The following is a 13,933-nucleotide window of genomic DNA, read 5'->3' on the forward strand; positions in this document are numbered from 1 at the left end:
TCTTAATCGGATTACTGAGTTACAACACAGTCTGTTAAAAATGGCGGGGCCATTTAGTAATCCCTTTAAAAAATGACAACAAGTCATTTCTCCATATACATTCCAATTGGGATGTTGTATGAACAATATAAGGCTGAATATTTTGCAGCTTATATTGACTCAGGAGCAGGAATTTGTACAGCAAAAATAGGAGTCTTCCCTGAAGAATGTGAAGAAGAATTGCCAAAAATTGCTGGACGAGATTTCTCTCGAAGAATTTTAATTCTTTGCAAAGGAATAAAACAAGCAGAGATCCTTATAGGAGGAGAAGGTCAAACACCTTGGTACAAGGTAAAGACACCACCAATCTATTTTCATGATACAGGAGCTGATATCCTGTTAGGAAATAACTTCTTACAAATGTTTAAGAAGTAGACACAAGACAATGAGTCAAGAAGACTTATGTTCACTATAATTTGTGATCATAAAATTATCGTTCAACGACTCAATGTTGTTTTTTATCGACAAATACCGATAATATTTCGCAGCCAGCGTGGTGATAAAGGACAACTTTTTCACTAAAAATGAAAGATCCAAGAAGGTTTGGAGAAACCATGTTGAAAATAACAACAGAACAAGAACTCCAAATAGAGGATATGGAGCTTCTCAAAGTAACTCTAAATCACAGAGATATAGAGTTAGAAAATAAAGTATCCCTTGAAGATGTCAAAAAGAGGCTCAAAGAAAGTTACAACGAGCATCCTTCGGCATGGTGGGATAAAAATCAACTCAAAGTCAGTCTTACTCTAAAGGAAGGCAAAGAGTATGAATTCGTCAGATATAAGCCTATCCCAATGAACATAACAGATCAAAGGGATATGAGAATGATTATCAAGGAACATTTGGTCCGTGGTCTAATCAAAGAAGGAGTTTCACCATATAGCAGCCCAGGTTTTCTGGTCAGAAATCATGGTGAAATAAAAAGAGAAAAACCCAGGTTAGTTATTAACTATCAAGGTATTAATAAAATCCTGGAGTTTGATGGGTACTTCATACCCAGTAGAGAACATCTAATTAGCTGTGTACGAAATGCTAGAGTGTTCTCAAAATTTGATTGTAAGTATGGATTTTACCAGATTCGAATGGAAGAAGGCAGTAAGAAATTCACAGCCTTCTCTACACCACAAGGACATTATATCTGGGAAGTTATGCCTATGGGATTGGCTAATGCACCCCAAATATTTCAAAGAAAGATGGATAATCTTTTTAAAGATTATTTCAACTTCATGTTTGTTTATATTGATGATATTCTTATAGCATCAAAAAACATAGATGAACATATTAAACATTTAGAGATTTTTTCTAAAATTTGTATACAAGAAGGACTGGTTTTATCTGAAAAGAAATTAGTCATAGCAACAAGGAAAATTGAATTCCTTGGAATTGAGATTGATGAAACTGGAATAATTCTGCAACCTCATATTGTGAAAAAGGTAAAGAATTTTTCAGATAAACTCAAAGATGTAAAACAACTCCAAAGTTTTCTAGGAGTTGTTAATTTTGCAGGGATATTCATAAACAATCTGGCAATGTATAGAAAGGTGTTTAATCCTTTGTTAAAAAAGGATGCAAGGTTTATATGGACCGATGAACATACTAAAGGGGTGAACCAATTAAAAGAGATATGTAAGAATCTCCCAAAAATGGCTATACCCGTGGATGAAGATGATCTGGTGTTATTTACAGATGCCAGTGACGAATGGTGGGCAGCAGTTCTTACTAAGATCACTCCAGATGGAGAAATACCATGCAGATACTGTAGCGGTCTTTTTTCAGAATCTGAGGCTATCAGATGGCATATCAACGAAAAGGAACTTTATGCAGTTAAAAGGGCTTTCGAAAAATGACCATTATTTTTACTTGCTAAAAAATTCACTTTGAAGGTTGATAACACTAAGATAAAAGCTTTCCTAAGGAATAAGATTGAATCTAAACCTAAGAAGGCTAGGTTATTAAGATGGCAAGCTTTATGTCAAAATTATATTTTTGATATTGTTATTATTAAATCTCATGAAATATTCTTGCAGATTTCTTAACAAGAGATGGAAGGCAGTGACGTAGATTCCATCATGAAAATGCAGAAGCATCTCAGGGAATACCTTGGGTTGCTTCAAACCGAGTTCAACCAGCTTGTCATAAGTGCCGATATGGCGGGCAGGTTACAACAAGCTGATCGGAGCAAAGTATCGAATCGAATCACAGGATGTATGCAAGCTCAAACTCAACTATGGGCTGCTATTCAAGGGCCAATTATGCGTGCCATAGAAAAACCACTGGTTTCTCAAAAATAAGAAATACAGCCACCGGTTGTAAAACAATATGTTGAGGATTCTAATACTCAAGAAACAAGCGCTAATCTATCATCAGCTTTTGATGATCTAGATAAAACAACAATTGATGAGGATAACTCATCAAGTCAAACCTCCGCCTCTTGGGTAAAAGAGGAAGAGATCAATCTTAAGCCCCACACTGACAAGGGCAAATCTAAGATTGATACTAACCCAGCTGTAATTTCTCCATTTCAGGTTTATCAACAAAAATGGGAGAAATTAAGTACAAAAAGTGAAATCAACCCGATCACTTGCAGGGTTGATGTTGCAGGAATATATCCAAGGGTTTGGCTAAAAAACAATGTCAATCCTAAGGATGTAAAGATATGGTATGAATTTGGGACTCTAGCCTCAGTTTATACAACTTCACCAGGCTTCCAGGAAATATCACAACTACCAAAATGAATTCAGGAAGCAGTCCAAGAAACATGGGCAAATAATGATCATTTGTCCAGAGCAGATGTGCTCGAGTTATACTTCTTTAGTGCAGCTCCAGAACCAACAGGAAAAGAATCACACGAGCCCTTTCATTTCATCAAGCTAAGGAGACTTGACATGAATAATAAAAGATTTATCAAGGATCCTATATCTGAAGAAATACCATTGGTGTCCACCTTTGGAGAAAATGAAATTTCAACCAGAAGGGCATGGGGTATTTGGGTTTGTCTCACCGAGATGGATAAGATCAAGTTTTCGTTCAAATTTTATCTAAATTCTTTGAACGGATCATTCCTGTTAAACACAATGACAGAAAAAACTACGGCTTTTGCGGAAGAACTCTTCGAAAAGATCAGAGGAACTTTTTGTGGAACAACAAGCTTCCGGGGAGTAAAGAAACTCGCCGAAAATTTTGTAACATGGCTCATATCGGAAGATGGTCAGAGAATATCTGCCCAGAATGTCCAAACCAGAAGGAGCCAGAATTCGGAAAAACCTTCAAGCCCCAAATGGATCGAAAAGATTTTTCCGAGACAAGCAAAGGTGGACAGGGACCACCAAAACCGCGTTTTCCCAGGGGCCCACTGCAAAAGCAAAAGATGCCCCGACAACAATAAAGAAGGCATTTGAGGAGAATAAATCCAAAAGAAAAAGTCAAGCATGTGACTCCTCCACTAGTAAAAGATGCCATCGGGCATGTGACTCCCACTTGCAAAAGATGCCATCAATAATGGCATAAAGAATTCAAGACAGCTGTAAGATTCCCTGAAGTTTCTCGGTGAAACGAGTGGAACATCGGCTATAAATACAGGATTTTAAGGAAGCTGAAGACATCGATCATTTCCTTCAGTTTTCTTCCAAATAAAACATTGTAATATTTCTCTTTCTATTGTATTAAGTTTTACTTTTATGTATTTCAAGAACAAAGCTACTATGAGTAGCTAAACAAGTTATCTCCTCCTCTTCAAAGGAGGCTGATTTATGTAATAATATGTTGTCTGAATAAATTTCCGAAGATCTTCCCTATCATGTTATTTTATTTAAAAAATTAAGCTTTTACTATACGCCCTAAGGTAGGAAACGAAATAGGGATGTGCTAGCTGCTGCTGAAGGAGTCTGTGTCAGAAACCATCGGTTGCGATCGCGTGGTTTGGTTGTGAGGAACAACATGTAAAACCCGGTGGACATAATCTGGAAACAGTGTGGTCAAAGAGGTATTCTGCTTTAATTTACTGACGGAAGCATGATGGGATTAAGCCTTTAAATTTTAAATAGGAAAATAAAGGGTAGAATGAGCATTATGTAGTTTTAAGGACAAATTCAAGAAACTATATTAATTTGTTCCATCTAGAATCGGAGGTTTCAAAAATGAGTTCGCAACAGACGATGAGTCCATCTTATTCCCTGTAATAAAATAAACAAACCAGGATCAGTTCTTAGTGTATCAAGAATATGTCTCTGATGCCACTTGTAAGGAAATAAGGGTTGCACATAAATAGTTTTAAGTGTTGTCACAAGATGTTGACAACACCTACAATAACACCTTGAGTAAATTGCAACAAAATATAATTTAAGCGTGAATAAAATAAACAAGCAACCAATTAAACAAAGTCAAATGTTTTAAGCACGAGTATAAAATACTCTTGCACCTCCTCAGGACAAAATTTTCATTAGAAAATAATCAAAGAGTTATACAAACCCTAAAACTAGTGATCATTGTAAAATCATTTTTCTCCAACATATGAGAAAATAAATCAAAGAAAAGCATCTCCTAAAATTCTATACGAAAATAGAATAAATAAACAAAACACGGAGATGAATCCTTGAGGCCGAAACTCTACTAGAACACTCCAATGTTTGATCTTCGATATTCACGTGTTTTTCAAGGCTTCAAGGTTACACGACCAACACACCTTCAATAATTCTCTCACAACATATGAAGTAAATCTCAATTGGTCGTACGTTCTCTATCTCTCTTTTTTCTTGTGCATGCCTATATCAATATATAGGCAACAATATTTTCCTTCTTGGTTTCCTTGTATGCATAGGATTCTCTAGATTTGATCACACCAAATCTACAAAGATTGAGAGACAAAATAATTAGATCAAAATATCAAAGATAACTCAATCTTCTTAAATAAGAAAATAAATATTTTAAACATGAAATCTCAAAGTATTTTCATGTCCAAGAAAGTCAAAAGGCTTTAAATAAAATCTTTATAGAATTAAGGAATTTTCAGGAATAACATATTCCTTTCAACTAGAAAAATTGTTTTTTCAATCAAAAGAATAATTCAGAAGAAAAACATGAAAAAAATCTCAGCGTTGGTGTTCTTCTTTTTCTCTCCCTAGCCGCCAAGTGTTTTCTCTATATTTTTTGTCTGACCTAGCCTGCGTAAAAATCTCCTTTTTAAACGCCCTAGAATCCTTCTCTCTTGTCTTTCCTTTCTAAAATCTTCCAACAAGATAAGTTTCGTTATCTCGAGCTCGCTTGAGCGGGTAAAAAAATACCACTCGAGCACATAACTTTCTGTCCAGTTCGTCAATTTCTTCAACAGCACGCTCAAGCAGGTAAAAGTTACCGGTCGAGCGCAATTCTTTCTGCTCAATTTCCGAAATTTCTTCCTTAAACCTACAATTAAACCAGGAAAGATGAGGAGTAGACTACATGCATAAATAATAAAGAAATAAAATATGAATGTTCCTAATTATGACGTAAATATGCATGCAAAATGGACTCAAAAATACCAAAAAATAATAAATAATAACGACACGTATCAAATACTATTCTATATTACATAATGATGGTGGAAGATTTTATCAACACAACAGAAACTTGGAATGAATTTAAGGTACGCCAATACTTTCATATTATTGAAGTTGAGGCTATTTGTGCAATAAGTTTGAATCGTAAAGGATGTGATGATGTTCGGTGTTGGATGGGAAATGCGAATGGTTGTTATACACGCGGTTAAATCTAGATATTTTATGGAACTTAATATCTTGGCTCCTCCGGCCGGATACACAATCTGGACATCCAAACCAAGAGTGGTGGAATTTTATGTGGTGTTTACAAATTCCACCTAAAATCAGAATTTTTCTGTGGAAAACCATTAATGACTTTATCCCAACGGGAGTGAACTTGAAGGCAAAACATGTCCCAACAAATGATATGTGCATGTATTGTAAATATCAGTTAGCTACTACAAGTCATTGTCTCTTTTTCTGTCCATTAGTTTGTAAAGTATGGAAGAACTCTGCATTTTGGTACCATTTGCATTTATTTCGTAAACCCTTTTTTTGGATTGTATGGTGGCTATGTCAAAGGTGTTAGCGAGAACTGCAATGGAGGTGTTTGTGATGATGTCTTCGGCTATTTGGGGTGAGGTATGTAAATGGAGTCATGATACAAATAAGGATATAAAAGAGATTAATGTTAGCTAGTGTTTTGCTTGGTTGGATAATTATCGAGCCGCTAACTTGGCCCCGCCGGAGTTCAGCTGGACAGGGACAGATTTCTACTACTCAAAAATGGTTCCCTCCTGAACAGAAATCTGTGAGATTAGATCATTTCGAGGCTGGAATGGATTGCTAAACTAACAAAGACAGCTTGGGTGCAATCATTTGAAACTCTTCTGGCATGGTTGTGGGAGCGAAAGCAAAGGTGATGCGGCATCGGGGTTGGGTGAAAGAAATGGAATTGGAAGCTATTAGATTTGGAATGGAGTTTTGTCGACAAATTGATGTTTCAAACATTTGTGTTTTCTCGAACTCATTGGTGGCGGTACAAGAATTTACCGAGACAAGTGAGGATCTTGGACAAGATGCTGTCATTGCGAAGGACATTCGAGAATATATAAAATCTGATAGGTTTGCTTCGATTTGGCACATGAGGCGACAGGCGAACAAGGTAGCTCACCGCCTTGCTAAAAGTCACTGATATTGCAAGCTAATTTCGATTTATCCTACCAATACTTTTTTGGACTAGTCTGTTGCACAAGATTTTCTTAGTGACTAGACCACTAGCCTAGTTTGCAATCATTGAACTATAATCATAAATTGAATGAAAAAACATATAAATTATTGAACAAAAAATATAATATTCCCTTAGACTAATTTAGTTAACTGATTTTTTAAAATTTTGTTAAGGAAAAGCACATGATTTTCTTAGTGACTAAACGACTAGCCTAGTTTGCAATCATTGAACTATAATCATAAATTGAATGAAAAAACATATAAATTATTGAACAAAAAATATAATATTCCCTTAAACTAATTTACTTAACTGATTTTTTAAAATTTTGTTAAGGAAAAGCTAAGAAGTGTTTTTCAAAAGCTCTATCAAATACTACTTGTTGGATTGCTTATACTTATATCGTGTATGAATTTAGGCTACGATTCTCGAGATATTTTTGTTACATCAATTGATAATATTGTTCGTTTAAGAAATTATACCAACGTCGAGTGTATGAACTCTATATATAGTTCGTGCCAAGGGATTATATAGAGTCAACAAAGGTTGGTGACCATAGTTTTGTTCACTAAATAAAAAGTGTCCTTTGGATTAATTTCTTGGCTAGGCCATCAAGTTCAACTAAATTGCTTGATTGTTGTTGATTAGGGAACAATGTAAAACTGAAATTTTGGCATTTCGTTTTGTGACCTCATTTTTGTAAACAATGTTCCACAAATTGAACTACTATGTCTATGATTTTGAAGTATTGTCCTATGTCTGATATGCAAATATATAAGAATTTATACTATTAATGAAAGAAGATAGCTTAATAATAACTACGTACTTTTTGTGAGTTTTTTTTAAAATATTTCAAATATACCCTTAGTTTGTTGTGGATTTTGCTTCTTATTCAATTTTGATTTACTTTTAAAATTTCTTTAAACTTTATTTTCTTTTTTTTAAGTGAAAAATTGTTTGAATTGAATTTGTTTCACTCTGTCACAATTATAAATAATTCAAATTTATATAATCATCTTTTTTATTAAAAAAATCGTTCATCTTCTATATTTTATATACGCGCATCACGTGTGACACAATTGTTAGTATAGATTAAAAATAAAATTAAGTTATAAATAAAAAAAATTGACCAAGGCTATTTCTTAAAATGTACCACTTACTAATATAGACACACACCATGTTGAACACAATTTTCAGTAGAGGTGTTCATCGGTCAGTTCGATTTTAATTTGTCCAAATTCGGTTTGATTTTTCGATTTTTGGTTTATGAAAACTATAATTCGAAGAAAACCGTTTTACTTCGGTTCGGTTCGGTTTTGTACTATAATGGACCGATTTATACGGTTCGGTTTGGTCGGTTTGATCAATAATACATAACACAATATTTAATGTAGAGGTGTTCATCGGCCGGTTTGATTCCGTTTTCGGTTTTTCATTTCGTTTTTTTCGGTTTTAGTTTCAGAAATATATAATCCGATATCTGAACCATTTTTTTTCGATTCAATTCGATTTTCTATCAAAATGGTTCGATTATTTCGGTCGGTTATTTCGATTTTGATACGATTATTAAAATTAATAATATAAATATATTGTAAATATAATATGTTATCTTTTTAAATGATTTATTAGTAAAACTTTTAAAAATAAAGTTTAAATGAATTACATAAAAAAAAATCAAGTAAAAATTACATTATACAACCATCAATTAATCAACTATGAATTACAAAAACAACAATGAATTACATAAACAACAATCAATTAAAAATTATTCAAAATAATTATTCATTTACTAAATAAATAAATATCATCTCATAACATATATAATATATAATATAAATATAAATAAAATTATTAATTTAATGAAATTTCGGTTTTATCGATCGGTTCGGTTTTGACATATATAATCCAAAACCGAACCAAATAAACTTCGGTTCAAAGATTTATATTCGAATTACTAAATACGATTTTTGGTTCGGTTCTGTATTTGATTTTTTCGATTTGGATTTACGATTTTTTTCGGTTTTATCCGAAATTTGAACACCCCTAATTGTCAGTTAGCCACATTTCAATACATCCGCTCAAAAATAAAATAAAATAAAATAAAATAGCTTCAATAGAAAATTCTATAGCCCTTCTCTTTGAAAAAAAATATACATTATATCGATTGAAGTTCTATAGCCAATTTCTTCAAATATCCATGTTTCCTTTTAAAGAAAAGGAAAAAAAAAACTAAAATCAGCAAACTAATTTGGCTTAATTTTCGGAATGAAGTATTAAAAATTACGAGCACTTGCACGTTTTCTTTAATTTTTTGTTAATTTATTGGTAAGTTTACAATCTAACTAAATAAATTTTTTTTTTTTTAATTTTAATTTTTTTTTTCAACAGAGTATGAACATGTCATTAGATATATCAACAATGTCTATAACTAGGGGTTCGGTTTTGCATAATTACGGTTTGGTTTTCGGTCTACGATTTTTTAAATGTCTAATCCGATAACCAAACCATTTAATTACGATCTGGTTCGGTTTTATAGTACTACGGTCTGTTTTATACGGTCGGTTTTACAGTTTTAAAAACAAATTCAATCAATTAATTATGTATTATTCTACGAGTTGTAATTTATATTTTAAATTCAGTTTATATAATTGTTCTTTAGGTTTTATGAGTTTAAAATTATAAAATTTGATAAAATTTGTTTTTATCGTTTTTCCAATTATGCAATTTATACATTAAATTACTTTAAAATGTATACAAATATATTATAAGAAACTTTTTAGTAAATTTAAAATTAGTTATCAAATTTAATGCATAAAAATATATAAAATAATTTATATTTTAATTATTAAAATTAAATTCACTTACCAATAGTCTAAATATAAATAAAACATTTATTTTATTAAAATACGGTTTAAACGGTCGGTTTGGTTTTGAAGTACATAAAACCATAACCAAACCATAATAATTTCGGTTTTAAATTATAAAACCAAAATAATAAATTTGGATAATGGTTCGATTTGGTTTTCGATTTCTTCGGTTTGGATTTTAAGTTTTTTTTGGTTTGACCATATTATGCACACCACTATCTATCACCATCACATTGTCACTTTGATGAGGAAAAAATTGCGACATTCGGAAAGTTCAAACCATTACACTATTATCATAGATTGAATGAAAAAATCATATAAACTATTGAACAAAAAATATAATATTCCCTTAATTTAGTTAACTGATTTTGTGAATTTCACGTCGTGCACCTCAGTACCCAGAATTTTTTTGAAGCAATCGAATATCTCTCTGTATAAATCATTTTTAGCAACCATCACAAGTAATTGACTGGTCAATCCAAAGGGTTGACAGTCGGTACCAATCAAAGTTTATGGCCTGTAGGTTTTGTTTTATATTATGAATTTAATCTATGCCTTTGTTCACTTGTCACGATTCATGAAATAATAAACATCACATTTGATTTTGCAAATAATTAGACCGAAACCATAACCTTATAAAAAAATTAACAAATAATCAAAACATTAAGGTAAATATTTTTTTTTGCTTCTGATGCAAAATTCACATGGTTTAATTATAATTCATTAATTATAACATAATGGTACGCAAAATCAAATCTCATTGGGAATTTCTAAAAAGGTCAATATTATTTATTTCTTTTACTTTAATATTTTTGAAAAAAGCAATGCCCCACATACTCTCTCTCTTATTCCTTGCTTTCATGCCTCTTTTCTGCTGGTCAAAAAGATATTCTTTGCCCTCTAAATTTTGCACTTCTTTTAATTTGGATCAAAGTTTAAGTTCAAATTAGTATGGAATTCGATGTTGCTTTAAAATTCTAAAATCATCTTTTAGCCATTAATTTCTGTTTTTGGCTCCATGCCATAATCCTACAATCTAATTAACGTTACATTTTAGAATAATCGAATTCAATTTTATCCGAGAAAGACAATAATTAATAAAAAAGTTCTGCCACCGTAATTAGTTTGCTCGATTGATACTAACAATTTGATTTAATCAAAATAAAATCATGTTGTTTATTTGTTAAAAAAAAGTAATTTATTTATGGAAAAATTGCATATACCACCCATGTGAAATCGCGTGTTTGTTGATAACCCCTTATGAAAATTTTTTGAGCTAGAAGCCCCTTATGATTCTAAATCTGTAGCATACACCCCCTTCTGACTAAAAAATAACTAAAATGTCCTTAATGTTATAATACAATTTAATATTAAAATATATTTCGTATATGACAAATATTATGATAAAATAATTATATATAATTTTCATAGTTATTTAAATAAAATTTGATTATTTTACTCAATTAAATATAAAATTATAAAACAAAATTAATTTAATTATTTATTTAAGTAAGTGTATTTTTGTCAATTTTTAACTGAAAATGGTGTGCATGCTACAAATTTTGAATCACATGTGGTTATTAGCTTAAAAAAATTTCACAGGGAGTTATTAGCAAACTCGGGATTTCACAAGAGTGATATATGCAATTTTCCCTTTATTTATCCAAATAACAGAAGTAATTCCATATTTTGGTAGGAACATTTCAAAGTAAATTTTATTAGAGAATAAAAATACCATAAAATATATTTGAAATTTCTACACCAAATAATTAATTTATGATTGAAAAAAGAAATTATGGAGTCCCAAAAGACAAAAAAAGTAAAAAAAATAGGACAACAATTGTCCGTACGTACACTAGACAAAAACAATACTACTACTCAGGGATGGCGAGGAGCACCGGCCGCCACGCTCTCCTCATCAACCGCTGCCGAAACGTGGCCGAAAGCGGCCGCAGAGAGCGGCAAGCAGCCCCCCTGACGCCGCCGTCGGACGCGGTTCTGGCCGTCAACAACCTGTCCCGAACATTCTCCGAGGCCCTCTGATCTCCGAAAGCCGGCGGCGAAGACACGAACAAATCCTTGAGCTTGTTCCTGGCGGACAACTGATCATCTCCCCCAGATTTCTCCGGCGAGGTCCCTTCACCTCTATTATGAGCATCGGGAGTGCCCTCGTCCGGGAGCCTTTTCCCACCGAGCAGCATTCGAAGGGTCCTCTTGCGGCGGAGGTGGATGACTGGGCTGGCGGTTGGGCTTCTGGCCACGGCACACTGTGCCGCTATCAAGAGCTTGAATTTGTGGAAAGTGGGCATGTGAATCGGTGATGTATATTATCCTTGAATCGACCGGAAAAGCGAGATGAAGGTGTTATTCTGTGTGTGTGTGTGGGTTCAAAGATTAAAATGAGTACGGGCAAGGGAAGAGGCCTCTTTTTTCGTTTTATTCTGTGTTTCGGTGTTTTCATCAACTTCCTCTCATATTCTTACACGTGGCACCAAGGAAAAGACCGGCCCCGAGCCCGCCCTTGTTTTCATCCATTTTTTTTTATTTTGGATTTGGATTGAATACGCTACACTTATTAGTTATTACTAGAGCTCATTTAACTCGGTGTGTTTGAAGTGGTAGATTCCTAATTTACCAATATATTATGTTATTTATCTTATGTTTTTTTTGTCATATTATTTATCTATCTTTCAATTATTTATCTCACATCAATCAAATCATAAATTATTTATCTTACATCAATCAAATCATTGAACAACGCAATCAGGGATGAGGAGGACACTCAAACAGGCGCAAATCCTCTCGGACCAAATCTTCGGTGGAGTAAAAATCACCCACCTGATCTGGTCATCGGTAACCTTACTGCACCTATTCGTACACGTAATCAACTAATTGATGAGCTATTGCATGCAGCTTTCATTTCACAGCTAGAGCCCAAACACATAAATGAAGCATTGCAAGATGTTAGCTGGATTGAAGCAATGCAAGAAGAACTAAATCAATTCACTAAAAACAAAGTGTGAAATCTAGTCCCTCGATCGACAAATCAAAACATCATAGGCACCCGATGGGTGTTTCGCAACAAATTAAATGAGGATGGGACAGTGGTGAGAAATAAAGCCCGAATGGTTGCTCAAGGATTCAGACAAGAGGAAGGCATTGACTTTGACGAATCATTCGCTCCAGTAGCAAGGCTTGAGGCTATCAGAATATTCCTTGCCTATGCTGCTTACAAAACTTCAATGTATATCAAATGGATGTCAAGTCAGCTTTTCTCAATGGTCTACTTCAAGAAGAAGTATATGTTAAACAACCACCAGGTTTTATCAATTCTTTAACTCCTAATTTTGTTTTTAAGCTTGATAAAGCTCTTTATGGCTTAAAACAAGCACCGCGTGCATGGTATGATACATTATCACAATTCCTATTAGATCATGCCTTTACTATAGGAACATTCGATAAGACTATTTTTAAGTTTGTTAAAGAAGATCACATTTTACTCGTTCAAATATATGTAGATGATATTATATATGGATCAACTAATCCTTGTCTATGCGAGAAATTTTCTAAGATGATGCAGGAACAGTTTGAAATGAGCATGATGGGAGAATTAAATTTCTTCCTCGGACTACAAGTCAAGAAGCTGGATAATGGCATCTTCATAAATCAAACTAAGTACACCAAAGAATTATCAAGAAGTTTGGTATGGAGAATTGCTATGCCATTTCTACACCTATGAGTGCTTCTATTAAACTTGACAAAGATGAAGCAGGAACACCAGTTGAGGTAACTATGTATCGAGGTCTAATCGGTTCATTACTTTATCTTACGGCCAGTAGACCAGATATTATGTTTGGTGTATGTTTGTTGCAAGATTTCAAGCAGCACCCAAACAATCGCATTACATTGCAGACAAGAGGATTATTAAATATCTTAAAGGCACTACAAATATGGGTCTTTGGTATTCCAAAGACTCAGAATTTAACATTGTTGGCTATTCAGATGCAGATTATGCAGGTTGCAATATTGACAGAAAAAGCACTGGCGGATCGTGTCAATTTTTGGGAGATAGACTTATTTCATGGTTCAGTAAGAAGCAAACATCAATCGCCACCTCTACTGCTGAAGCAGAATACCTTGCAGCTGGCAGTTGCTGTGCTCAAATACTATGGATACAACAATAGCTTAGGGACTATGGAATCAAGTCAAATGAAGCTCCTATATTTTGTGACATCACGAGTGCTATTGCAATCACTCAAAATCCAGTAATGCATTCCAGAACCAAG

General features: G+C 33.4%; 1 protein-coding gene across 1 annotated transcript; it reads right to left on the reverse strand.

The window, feature by feature from the left end:
• Window positions 1-11,434: 11,434 nt before the first annotated feature.
• Window positions 11,435-12,028, reverse strand: LOC140893517 (uncharacterized). Its single transcript, XM_073302602.1, has one exon. It carries the CDS (start codon window positions 11,954-11,956, stop codon window positions 11,522-11,524), a length of 435 nt encoding a protein of 144 aa, XP_073158703.1. The 5' UTR covers window positions 11,957-12,028; the 3' UTR covers window positions 11,435-11,521.
• Window positions 12,029-13,933: the final 1,905 nt, after the last annotated feature.

Source organism: Henckelia pumila, chromosome 3 (assembly GCF_033568475.1).
Source record: "Henckelia pumila isolate YLH828 chromosome 3, ASM3356847v2, whole genome shotgun sequence".
NCBI classification, from domain to species: domain Eukaryota; kingdom Viridiplantae; phylum Streptophyta; class Magnoliopsida; order Lamiales; family Gesneriaceae; genus Henckelia; species Henckelia pumila.

Coding starts and splice junctions, on each gene's coding strand:
- LOC140893517 (XM_073302602.1), bottom strand. CDS start 11,956: ATGCCCACTTTCCACAAATTCAAGCTCTTGATAGCGGCACAGTGTGCC.